General features: G+C 43.3%; 1 protein-coding gene across 4 annotated transcripts in view; it reads left to right on the forward strand.

Moving 5' to 3' along the window:
* WDR26 (WD repeat domain 26) overlaps nucleotides 1-13649 on the forward strand; it is a 43986-nt gene that overhangs the window by 15543 nt on the left and 14794 nt on the right. For all 4 annotated transcript variants that reach the window (XM_047705723.1, XM_047705725.1, XM_047705721.1 and 1 more), the window contains exons 7-8: nucleotides 5027-5165; nucleotides 11167-11307. In XM_047705723.1, coding sequence (XP_047561679.1) covers nucleotides 5027-5165; nucleotides 11167-11307 — 280 coding nt within the window. The remainder of the gene's footprint in view (nucleotides 1-5026; nucleotides 5166-11166; nucleotides 11308-13649) is intronic.

Here is a 13649-nt window from a genome sequence, read left to right on the forward strand (position 1 = left end):
TTCAGGGGGTGTCCGTGGAAGCAAATCGAGGAGAACATGACCTACGTGTTTCCTGAATGCCTTGATTTCTGTTACAATACCTGTGAAAGGAGTGATGGAAAATGTGTAGTCTGACTTTTTCTAGCTCAGAACAGGGACCAGCCTCTCCGGTAAAGCTGCGTAGAAAGCACTCCTGAGGATGGCATTCATGCTCTTCACAACTAGCTGGTAATAGGCAGGTCTTCTCCATAATCTTTTAAAAATGGAACAAAACTTTGACTCTGTGCTTCAAGTCACCACTGCATGCACTCACGCACGCACACACCCACCTTAGAGTCTGCTGCTTGAAGTAACGCCCTTCTGTGCATTCACAGTATCTGTGTCCTTCACTCTTGAGATTTCTGCAGCCAACACAACACCACAGCTGTTTCTGGTGTTGGTGAGGAACAACTTCTTTATTAAATCCAGTGACTATTCTCCAGCCTACATCTAGACCTTTCTATAGCATTTCACTGCTTTGCTGTGAAACTGTTTGACTTCAAAAATATTGCAGACTCTATTTCACTGTTGGCTGCTTCTCAGGCTCCTCCTCTGTACCTGTCTCTTCAATAGGATGTGTTCCAAAAGGTTTCTCTGTCTTCCCACCCTCCTCTAGGTTCTCATGTAGGCCAGGTCTGGGCTAGAGCCGCAGGGTTGATTTCCTAAGCCTCTACCTTCATACAGCTATGTGTGTGGCTCGAGGACCTTAAACGAAACATAGCAGAAGTAGAACTCCCCTTTCCTCTTGCTGTCCCCATAAAGTCTGCTTTTCTTCTTGGGATTCCCAGTCTCTGTGAGGGGCTGCCATCTCCTCTGCCTGTCCGAGTGAGACCCTGAGGTAGGGACATGTTGGGCAAGTAGGTAGTGTGCACAGTCTGCAGATGTTGCTGAACTAGAAGAAGAAAACCTGAATGTGATTTAATTCCTAGTATTCCGCTTTCATCTAGAGATCTTCAAAAGGAAAGTTGACGTTTTTTAATATCTGCTTTATTCTCTTGTAGAAATTAGATTAGCATTGAAACTAGAAAACTCTGTTTTTGTAAAGTAATTCTTAGCATTGAAATCTAAATACCAAGTTTTCTCTCTTTTCTCTGGAGAATAGAGAATTGATTATGAATAAGTGAACTGTAACTTTTTAAAACCCTAATCAGCACTGATGGGTTTTCATTAGATAGTGTATTATTTGTATTTTTCCACAGTGTATGCATATATTTGGTTAAATTTATGGGTTTTTTTTTACCCGCAACCAGTGGAAGGATGTTTCCATAGGTAACTTTATAGTATTCATTTCTTAGTAAAGAATTGTTAAGAAATACTTATGAAAACTTGAAATGTTAAGATTCAGTTTAATTAAAATACAGTATTCACTTTTATTTGGGAAGGTACTGATATTTTTAAATTTACTTGAAAACAAAGTCATCAACTTTGATTTGTATACATCTAAAATTAGGCTTTTAATAAACTGGGCCTGTTTTTATTCTTTTTCAAAGATTTAAGTAATAAACATAATGTTAATTTAAATACCCTTTTAATGACTTTCAGTTACAACTCATTGTCAGTAGACTAGATGACTTGTCCCCTCAATTCTGATTATGAAATGGTCCTTCCTTAAGGACATTTTGCCACTCTGACTTTAGATCTGTCTTTTCATTCATGATCAGTTTTACCTATTTGAATTATTGTGTATTTTGTGCCTAAATATAAAGTGTTTCTCACTTGGTAAAAGACATCATTATTGATTACTATCCATAAGAGGCAGGAAAACATTATTGATATTAAAAGTACTACTTTGACTGAAATTTTATCCAACAGGGTCTTGAAAAAGGCAATGATATTTAAGGGGCACCTGGGTGGCCCGGTGAGTTAAGCCTCTGCTTTCAGCTCAGGTCATGGTCTCAGTGTCCTGAGATTGAGCCCCACTTCGGGCTCTGCTCAGCAGGGACACTGCTTCCCTCTCTGTCTCTCTGCTTGCCTCTCTGCCTACTTGTGATCTCTCTCTCTCTCTGCCTGCCTTTCTGCCTACTTGTGATCTCTCTCTCTGCCAAATAAAATCTTTAAAAAAAAAAAAATGATATTTGAAAGAAAACTGGTGTTGGAGAATCAGCCATAGGTTTAAACCTAATTCAGTTATCAGTTTATGATTTGTTAAGTTACTTGCCCTCTTCGAGCCTCATGAAGATGGAGATAGTATTGTGAGGTAGTTTTGAGAATTAGCGGTACTATTTATAAACGTGTAGCACAGGGCTTGGCGTACCTAGAACGTTAATGTCAACTGGTATTGATTCTGTTTAAGTTCACATATAGAATAATAATTTAAAATTAAAGCAATTTTTAGACAATCTGAAAATTGAATGTAGCCACCAAATAGCCAAGTGCTAAAGTAGATGTGTGTGTGTGCCAGAAAAAGTAAATAATAATTTAGTTTTGAATATATATTATTTATAAGCTAGTGAATTGATAAAATAAATTTTTAAATTATAGACGAGGGAAAAAACACGGAAGATCATTTTTCAGGATAAACTTAAAAGTTTATCAAGTCATGGGGATGAAAAGTACAGCATAGGTAATCTAGTGGATGATACTGTAATGCACTGTGGTGTGCGTTCTGTGCGTGTACAGAGTGGTAGAGTACTATTGTACAGCTGAAACTGATTTACTGTTACATATCACCTGTACTTTGGTTCAAAAGAGAAACCTTTGTGGGGTACCTGGGTGGCGCAGTCAGTTGAACATCCACCTCTTGGTTTCGGCTCAGGTCATGATCTCAGAGTCGTGAGATTGAGCCCCGTGTTGGACTCCACGCTCACCACAGAGTCGGCTTGTGATTCTTTCTCCCTCTACCCCCCCGCCCCGCCAAGAAAGAAAAGTGTATCCACTAATGTTCAAATTTTCTATGATCGCAGAGATTCTACTAGAGGGCTGTACTATCCAAAAAGTAGCCTCTAATTACATGTAGCCATTTAAATTCAAACATAAAGAAATTAAAGTTAGATTTACAGATCCTGTTTCTCCGGTGTCCTGGACACATTTCCGTGCTCGGCAGCATGCACAGCCAGGCCTTCTGGGCTAGGCAGTTTGGCGTGTAACCTTCCAAAGTCAGTGCAGGAAGCTCTGAGGAAGGCTGCTGCCATCAAGTTGGAGGAGGATAGAATGGGGTTTGTTTGTTGTTGTTGTTTTAATAAGATTTTTATTTATTTATTTATTTGACAGAGATCACAGATCGATTTATTTGGCAGAGAGGCAGGCAGAGAGAGAAGGGGAAGCAGGCTCCCCGCCAAGCAGAGAGCCCGATGCGGAGCTTGATCCCAGGACCCTGGGATCACGACCCGAGCCAAAGGGAGAGGCTTTAGCCCACTGAGCCACCCGGGCACCCCTGTTGGTTTGTTTTTTTTTTTTTAAGATTTATTTATTTATTTGACAGAGATCACAAGTAGGCCGGGGGTTGGGGAAGCAGGCTCCCCACTGAGCAGAGAGCCCGACTTGGGGCTTGATCCCAGGACCCTGGGATCATGACCTGAACCGAAGGCAGAGGCTTTAACCCACTGAGGCACCCAGGCACCTCATTTTGTTGGTTTTTGGGGGTTTTTTTAAAAGATCTTATTTATTTATTTGACACACAGAGAGCACAAGTAGGCAGAGCGGTGGGGGAAGCAGTCTCCCTGCTAAGCAGAGAGCCCAATACAGACCTCAATCCCAGGACCCTGAGACCATGACCTGAGCCGAAAGCAGAGGCTTAACCCACTGAGCCACCAGGCGCCCCAGAATAGTTTTTAAAAGTGGGTTTACACATGGTTTGAAAAATGCTTCCTGGAAACAGTCACTCATGATCCCCTTTCCTCTCAGAGCCAGAGTCATAGAGTTTGTTCCCTTAATCTAGAGTAGCAGCGGCCACTGAGGACGTGCCAGCGGGGGCTTGGGCTCCATGTAAATGCTCCACGTGCATCATCTCATTCTTGTGTGTCCCCGTACAGAGATTCCATAAGGCAGCTACCGTTCTCTTTAGTTTATGGTTGGAAAACTTGAGACTGGGATTGAATGGGGTTCCCGGTTTCTGGGAAACGACCTAGTAAGTGGCTGAGTCAGGATTTGAACCTAGGTCTCTTACTCTGCTGTCCCTATTCTTAAGGCTTTATTCTTAGTCCCTGTAGCCCCTTCCCTCTGTTGCACTTCTTCTCTGCTTGCACTGAAATATCTCAGTAATCACTTGTATCTCTTGCGTTCCAGGAATCATTGATGTTTTTCTCGTCCTGAGGTATATATTACTGTTAGGTATATATTACTCTCCTTTTCTAGACAAGGGAACTGAGGCTCAGGAGTGAAATAACTTGCCAAAGACATGAAAGCTTGTGACCCAAGCTTGTCCGATGAGAGTGCCTTGTCTCTTTTTGTTAAGTCAGGTTGCTTTTATGTAAATAAAAATGCACATTCCTCATGATGCCAGCCAACTTAAACAAACCTGAAACCCTGATTATTAATTTTTATTTATATGAGTTGACTTTTTTTTTTTAAGATTTTATTTATTTATTTGACAGAGAGATCACAAGTAGACAGAGAGGCAGGCAGAGAGAGAGACAGAGGGAAGCAGGCTCCCCGCTGAGCAGAGAGCCCGATGCGGGACTCGATCCCAGGACCCTGAGATCATGACCTGAGCTGAAGGCAGTGGCTTAACCCACTGAGCCACCCAGGCGCCCCTATATGAGTTGACTTTAGACCAAAATAATCTGTGATGGACACATACTTTTACTCTTGTTTAATCTTGAAAAAGGGAAAAAGAATAAATTGTACATTGAACCAGACTTCAGATTACAGATTTCCCCTGAGATTGCCTTGACTGATGTTGTAATAATCTTTTTTCAACATACTACTGTAAACTTGATGAAGATCTGCAAAGCATTCATATCTTATTTTAAAGTTTTTATGTCTAAAGAAGTTCCATTTGTTTCACCTTTTTCATTATTAGATTACTCTATTTTGAAAGAATAACTATGTGTGGACTTCTTTGTTTTAGGAGGCAGTTCCCATGTTATACTCAACAGATACTTACGGAGCATTGTAATGAAGTATGGTTCTGTAAATTTTCCAATGATGGCACGAAACTAGCAACAGGATCGAAAGATACCACAGTTATCATATGGCAAGTTGATCCGGTATGTACTCCAGTGTGCGTGCATGTGTATGTATGTGTGTGTTTGTAGACTACAAAAAGGTAATTCATCTAAAACCTAATTACATAGATTTTAAGTGTGCGTATATAAGTGTCTTCTTTCCTAAAAGCATCTCGCTATCATTTTTGTCATGTCTTACCTCTCCTGTGTTTTCTAGATGACATATGTAGGTAGATACAGAATGTGTGCTGGTGATTGTGTTCATAATCTGTGTGTGTGCAGTCTTGGTTTGGTCCTCAGAGTACCTCTGTGGGACACTCACGTCTCTTGTTTTCATATCCGGAAACTGAGGTAGATGTTAAGTGCCCAGGCTGTCCAAGCTAGTGAGTGGTACAGGTAGACTCAGATCCAGGAAGAGCTGTACTTCAGACCTACTGCTCTTCATGCCCCTTGCCAGTTTGTACCTTTAATACTCAATTTACCATTCTGTTACAAGGTCGGAAGGACTCATTACTGTTTGCCTTCTGAAATCTTTCATTGTCTTGTGTAATTTTTTTTTTTTTTTTTTAAATTTCACAGAGATCACAAGTAGGCAGAGAGGCAGGCAGAGAGAGAGGGGGAAGCAGGCTCCCTGCCGAGCAGAGAGCCCGATGCGGGGTTCGATCCCAGGACCCTGGGATCATGACCTGAGCCAAAGGCAGAGGCTTTAACCCACTGAGCCACCCAGGCGACCCTGTCTTGTGTGATTTGTGGAACTTCTGTTAAACACCCCCTCCACCTTATGTACAAAAAATACTGTATTTTGGATTTAAAATTCTGAGTTCTCTCTAAAATCAGATTTTTGTCATTGTTTATAACAAGATGACTTACAGATTTGTAGAAAAAAGTATTTCTGTTTCTTTTAGCCAGTGGGACATTTATTGACCTATCAAAAGAAGTACATGCCTCTAAATAAGTTGAGGAGAAATATTTGGTTTAAATCATAACTAAGTAATCTTATTTTTAAAATTTAGAATTACGGGAGCCTGGGTGGCTCAGTGGGTTAAGCCTCTGCCTTCAGCTTAGGTCATGATCTCAATCAAGCCCTGGGATCAAGCCCCACATCGGGCTCTCTGCTCAGCAAGGAGCCTGCTTCCCCCACTGTCTCTGCCTACTTGTCATCTCTCTCTCTCTGTCAAATAAATAAAATCTTCCAAAAAAAATTTTTTTTTTAATTAGAGTATAATATTTGTCCCAAATAAAGTCGTGGACTTATACATTAAAAAAAAAAAAATAGACAAAACAGGGCCATAGAAGGAAATATTTTTTAAAAAGAATGGTTAGGGGGCAGGTGCAGGGCACCTGGGTGGCTCGGTTGGTTAAGCATCTGCCTTTGACTCAGGTTATGATCTCATGGTCCCACGACAGAGTCCTGTCCCTGCTGAGCAGGGAGCCTGCTTCTCCCTCTCCCTTTGCTGCTCTCTGTGCTCTCTGACAGATAAAATCTTTAAATAAAAAGGAATCAAAGGTGCCTAGCTGGCTCAGTCAGTAGAGCATTTAATTCTCAATCTCTGGGTTGTGAATTCAAGCCCCTACACTGGGTATAGCGTTTCCTTTAAAAAACAAATCGAGTTGAGAGCATACCTCAATTTTTGTGTATCTGTAATATCCTATGAATGATGAAAGGTAATAAGACCTATTCTTTGCCATGAAGCAGGCGTTCTTTCCTTGTACCATGTAGTACTCTGACACTCTGATGGCTCTAGGGACAACCCCCCCAGAGTAATGTTGTTAAATGCTTAAATCAAAACATATAGTAAACCCACGTGGGATGATATTAATTATCTAGGAAACCCAATTATTGAAATATAGTTATTAAATAGTAAAAAAAAATCCAGTATAACAATTATGTTGCTTTTTTTTTTTTTTTAAGATTTTATTTTTTTACTTAACAGAGAGAACATGAGCAGAGGGGGCGGTATAGAGGGAAAGGAATACTCCCCACTGAGCAGGGAGCCTGACGCAGGACTCGATCCCAGGACCCTGGGAACATGACCTGACCCAAAGACAGACACTGAACTGACTGAGCCACCCAGGCACCCCCCCATGTTGCTTTTTTATGAACACATTAAACAGCAAGTTCTAGCAAGACCTCTAACCACCATCAAATTTTGCAGTAGTGATGAGCATAAAGATTTTGAGATAGATGCAATAGCTGTGATACTGTATGAAAACACTGGAGACTTCCTTTATTAACAGTCCCCTGATATACAGAAGGCTGATGCACCTGTGTCTCACCTGCTGCCACCTTGTCGATTGCCTTCATTCAGGACTGAAATACTGAATTTCAGCCTGTGGTTAGTGAAAATAGAGATGTGCATTTGTCTTCACATTTAAGTTCAAGGCTCCCTGCCTCTTCCCTAAGTGACTGCTTGTAGGCTGCAGAGTAACATCTGGGAAAGGAACACACGATGTAGAAAGGAAGTAATTTACACCCTGAAGTACGTTTCACACAGGATGTGCAGAGTGTTGTGAAAGTGCAGAATGCTGCCCAGGTGAGAGCACCTGGTCTGAGCCTTGATAGGCACAACACAGGTGGGGAGAGGAGAGGGCATTCTGGGAAGGGAGGGACCTTGCCCTCCCCCACTGTCAGATAAGAGGATAAGATGAGTAAGGCACAGAGTGGGAAATCAGACTGGAAAAACAGTGTGGATCTAGTTGTGGCCTCTGAACACTGTGCTGAGGAGTTGTATTTCAGCAATTATTTGCAAGATGTCTGAACAGAAAGCATACTAAACTGTGCTTTATTACGATTTCTTTTGGCAGCGGTGTATAACCATGCCCTTCACTTAGCACATATTTGTTGAGTGCAAGCTTACGTGAGACTTTACCACAAGTTCGTGACAATTACAGAGTAACTGTTCTGTGATGGGTGCTACAGGGGCTCAAAGGAGAAACCCACTGGAACTGGAAAGTAAGACAAGTGAGTCCTAGCAGAAGGAGTCAGCTATTACCAAGGCAAACCAGTTAGTACTGTCCCCTGCAGGACATGGGAAAGGAAAACGTGGCTGGCATTTGGGCAGTCTTGGGGTTACAGTGTGGAGTAGGAGGTGAGGTTAGCAGAGTTGGAGGCCACCAGTCTAGGAGGATCTGGTGCATTTGGCTAAGGAGTTTAGACCAGAGTGCCTTTGTCAGAGTAGGTGTTAGGAGTAAAGGGCTTTTGTGGCCAGATTAGCTTGGGAAACGTAGAGTTAATGCTTTCACTCCAATCTGAGATGCCATGGATTTTGAGAGTTTAGTATGATAGTATTTTATTATGTCAAATACTGTTTGAAAAACTTGTAAGAAAATTGGTGATCTTTTTGAGTATGTGTGTTTTGTGTGTGTGTTTTAATGGATGAAAAGCAATACATGGAGAAGGACATTAAGATTTGAGGTGATGGATACATCCGGTGGCTCAATTGGTTAAGCATCTGACTCTCGACCTCGGCTCAGGTCATGATCTCAGGGTCATGGGATCGAGCCCCGAGTTGGGTCCCACGCCTCTTTAAAGAAGAAAAAAAGATTTGAGGTGATGTGATCCCAAAACCTGGTTTCTTTTAACAGGTTTTTTTACCTTTGCCCCCAAAAAACATTTTGCCCATTCTCTGACCCAAAATCTGAGCACAGTTAAGTGGATTCCATGAACATGGTATTTCCACTTGACACAGGTTAGTGTAGAGACACTGTACTTGTGAAGATCTAGCATTCATATCCCCATTTATTTTCAGCTTTAGTTTTTTACAGGATTATATTAATGTGCTGAATTAGTGTTTTAGTTAAATACTTCTCAAGTCGTTTATCATCAGTTTAAAAGAGACTGTGTGGGTCCGAAGCACCACTGTGACTGAGTCCGTCCCAAAGCCCAGGCATCCTGCTCAGTGATGGCAGCCTCTCTGACCAGTGGTACCACACTCTCGCACAAACCCCTGCCCTGTTTGCCTTCTCCTGGCGAGGGGTCAGAAGCAGTGGCGGTGTTAGCTAGTTTTGTTTTTTTTTTTTTTTTTAAGATTTTATTTATTTATTTGACAGAGAGAGATCACAAGCAGGCAGAGAGGCAGGCAGAGAGACAGGAGGAAGCAGGCTCCCTGCTGAGCAGAGAGCCCGATGCGGGACTCGATCCCAGGACTCTGAGATCATGACCTGAGCCGAAGGCAGTGGCTTAACCCACTGAGCCACCCAGGCGCCCCTGTTAGCTAGTTTTTATCAGACATGGTGGTCTGGACTAGGTGATAGAATAAATGATAAACATAGGGTCGGTATATTAAACACATCCACTTGTTAGTGACATTTCTGACAAAATAAATTCCCAACCTAGCTTTATCAGAGGAGTTCCAGACCCATTTTCCCCTCCCCCCCCCCCTTTCTAAGATTGTATTTGAGGAAGAAAGAGGTATGAGTGGGGAAGGGGGCCAGAGGCAGCGGGAAAAGTGGACGCCCCCTCTTGAGTACAGAACCCAACTGAGCGCTCTGTCCCAGGACCCCGAGATCATGTCCTGAGCCAAAGTCAGATGCCCAACTGACTGAGCCACCCAGGCGCCCCCCAGACCCATTTTTAACTGCTTCTGGGTCCTCACCATCAGAATTCCACAGGCATGGTACCAGTCTCAATCCGTCTTTGACCAAAGTCTAACACTTAACTCAGTCACTTTTAGCCACCTCCAGCCAAGTCCCTCTTGGTCTGTTTGCTGTGCACATCCTTGCCCCATACAACAGAAACCTGCAGGTGGTCTTTGGACATTTCTCGTCTCATCCTGTCATATGTATTTTACATCCCAAGTACATTCTGGTCTGACCTCTTGGAGTCCACACTGTGTTAGTTTGGGACCTCGTTTCTTGTGACCATAGTGGCTCGTGTCAGCCCTTTTGGGGTGTCCGTGTCCTGATCTGTTCATTCTGATTCATCTGCCACATCATCATGCATGTTCTCCTCCTAAAACCAGACACCCTTGTTGTGTATTCACCAGCTTAAAAATCTTCAGCAGCTCACCCCTTACAGGGAAATTGAGCCCCTTAACCTCAAGCAGAGGTGTCCATTCTACTGAGAGGCCAACAGCTCTTGCCAGGGTGGTCTTGTCTCTGTCCCTATCATGTGGGGCAGGGGAGGGACACGTCGCCTTCAGGTTAGGAGACCTGGCCGAAGTAGTGTTGGTGGCCAGCACTCATTCCGAGGAGCAACTTAGTAGCGGCCACTCGGGAGACAGTTGGCGGTTCCTCAGAACACGACACCTAGAGCCTGTGGCTCCGCTCTGGCACGTGTGCCCAGAGTCTGTGCAGTCCTAGCAGCATTGTGTATAGTAGCTGAAGCTGGAGACAGGCCAGATGCTCATCGGCTGCTGAATGGATGAACAAAAGAGGGTAGATCCATGAAAAGGACTATCGACCAATGGAAAGGAGGGAGATAATGCACGCTCCAGCATGGATGAACTCCGGAACATTCTGCTGAGTGAGAGAAGCCAGTTACAGAATGCCCCACGTTGTAGGATCCCGTGTGGGTGAAATGTCCAGAACGGGCAAGTCTGTGGAGAAGGGAGTGTCGGGGGCGGGAAGGAACTGCTAACAAGTGTGAGCTTTGTGGGGCGACAAGAAAGTTCTCAGCTTGGATAGCAGTGGTGGCTGCATAACTCTGTGAACATACTCAAGGTCATGGGATTGCGTACTTGGAAGGGTGCATTCTGTGGTGCATAAGTTTTATCTCAGTCAAGTGTTTTCAGAAATAAGAGGTCGCTCTTAGTGCTTTTGGTTTCCTCAGAAGCCTCACGGGCATAAAGCCTGTGTCGTCGTTAGAGTTCCATCTGGCACACCATGCCTTGGCGTGGAGTAGATATCCACGAGATGTCACAGCGTGAGTGAGGCTTTATGACACAAGCAGTCGGACCTTCGGGGAGGGGACGTTGGTGAATCTGTGAGCACCTCCTCAGAGTCCATTATACTGTCCAAATAGATGCTTACTGCTGTTCCAGTTCCGATGCCAGAAAACTGTGGACTTTGGGGACTCTAACCAAGTCATGTCCTTCCCTCCTAGGATACACACCTGCTAAAACTGCTCAAAACCTTAGAAGGACATGCTTACGGCGTTTCTTACATCGCGTGGAGTCCGGACGACAGCTACCTTGTTGCTTGTGGCCCAGATGACTGCTCTGAGCTGTGGCTTTGGAATGTCCAAGTGAGCACGTTCCGTCCGTCCTTGAGCCTTCCCATTCAGCGGGCCCATCCTGCGCACATTCCTTGTAGCCTGATGCTCGCTAGAACACAGCCAGCCACCCAACCTCAGCAGCCAGAGTGGGTCTCACGTGACACAGCCCAGGTGTCCACGCTTAGCAACCCAAATGTCATGCTGAGCATAAGAGTATTTAAAAGAAGGACAAAAGAGTATTTTCAGGAATGTTGTGCCTTGTGCTGTGGAATTCCTACTGTTTACTGTGGTACTTTTTCTACAAGCAGATTTTCACGGTGGTCTCATAATTTGATGATTATATATGAAACTTAACCTTTCAAGTGTGCAAACGTCTGCAGGGAGCCAGAGCTCTCGTTTTGGTGGCGGTCATACTGTTTTCTCCTTAACTGTTTTATATGTTGATCTAGTTTAGGAAAAGTAATGATGTTTCAGTACTTTTAGTAAGGGCTCTCTTCCTGTTTGTAAACCCAAACTTGACCTTCGTCCAGGATCCCTTTGTTGTTGTTGTTTTACAAAAATTAGCATTTAGTTCCATTATTTTTGTACCATGTTTTGAAGACCTTATAATTCCGATTTAATTTTTTTAACTTCTTTCTGTAAGGTGGCTGGTTAGATGCTGTTCTTTTCATTTTTCTGCCCCGAGGCGAGGGCATGGTCCAGGCTGTGGTCTGAGGGTACTGGTGTGCACTGACAGGGTAGGACTGTGAGTTTGGTGACCGATAGGTGACTTGGTTTGTACTGAGAGAGTAGAGCTGAAACTGTGCACAAGCGTGCAGAGGACAGAGCGAATACTGAGATGTCCCTGAGGGTGATCCGCTGTAATTCCTGCTCTGCTGTTACATAGCACAGTCTTCTTACTGCTTACTTACTACTTAGTTTCAACCCTAGCTTTTCAGTAGGAAGGTCATTGAATATTAAGAAAAGTGGAAGAATACAGTGGTGACCCTTGCCCACCACCTCGGATTCTGCGATGACCATTCTGTATATTTTGTGTACACACATGCATGCACGCATGTAGATGTGTACACACAGACATCCATGTCCAAAATATTTGGAAGGAAATTACAGATGTGATGTTTGATACCAAATATTGAAGCATGTACCTTCTAGAAAATAACAGCTTATTCAAGAACGTTAGGTATCATTCTCTAATATCTAATTTTCGTTTCGTAGTTAAAAATCCCCAGTTGTTCCCCAAATGCCTTTAGGCCATTTTTATCAAACCAGCGTGTCATCGGTGTTTGTGATTGGGTTCGGGGCGGGGGGGTGGGCAGCAAAGCCCAGAGGAGGAGACTGCTTTCTCTTAGTAGAACAGACTGGGATGAATCTGACCTAAAAGACAAAATGGGTTGTTGTTGTTGTTGTTGTTTTTCCCATTAAAGCTTTTTGTTTGTCCCTCAAGAGAAGATGTATGGAGTCCTGATCCTCCAGTAATAGACTCGAAATTGATGGTGTCTCTAGTCCTCCTGTGAGTCAGTTCTGAGTTTCTGGACAGTTAGAGGGTGTTCTAGCCGAACTGTTTGTGCGTTACTTTACAGACTGGGTTTTCAGTCAGTTTGTACATTGTTCCTCCTATCATGAGGTAGTTTCCTCATGATCAACTCCCTCATATACCCACTGTCGTCAGCACAGCAGAAGAAAAGACCGTTTCTGCCTCAGCACTTAGTGTGTTAACGTGTGTGTGAACACAAAATGCAGAAGATTCAGCCTCTGCATGTGTACGTGGGATTCTGAACTTTTAACTGTTTCTATCCAGCAGTCCAAAAAAGATAAATGGACAAGACCTATTAACAGCATGGGGGAAGATTTTTAAATTGCTGATTTTTTTTTTCCAGTGTAAAGGGAGACCTCTGGCTTTCTGTTTTCATGCCCTCCTTGCTTTAGTACTTGCCCCTGTTCTCTGATCATACACTTTGTTTTCACTTTTTTTTTTTTTTTTTTTTTTTTTAACTTTTGATGACCCATTTCTCACAGGGAAATTATGCCCATGTACTTTTTATTACGCCAAGGGCAGCTGTTATCTCTCAGCCTGTTTCTAATCCATGAACAAAATGGAATCAAGACTAGATTAATTGGTTGGGGCGCCTGGGTGGCTCGGTGGGTTAAGCCGCTGCCTTCGGCTCAGGTCATGATCTCGGAGTCCTGGGATCGAGCCCCGCATCGGGCTCTCTGCTCAGCAGGGAGCCTGCTTCCTCCTGTCTCTCTGCCTGCCTCTCTGCCTGCTTGTGATCTCTCTCTGTCAAATAGATAAATAAAATCTTAAAAAAAAAGTTAAAAAAAAAAAGACTAGATTAATTGGTATGTGTCTACCTTCTAAGTTCAGTAACTTA

This window comes from Lutra lutra, chromosome 15, assembly GCF_902655055.1.
Source record: "Lutra lutra chromosome 15, mLutLut1.2, whole genome shotgun sequence".
Classification (NCBI taxonomy): Eukaryota; Metazoa; Chordata; class Mammalia; order Carnivora; family Mustelidae; genus Lutra; species Lutra lutra.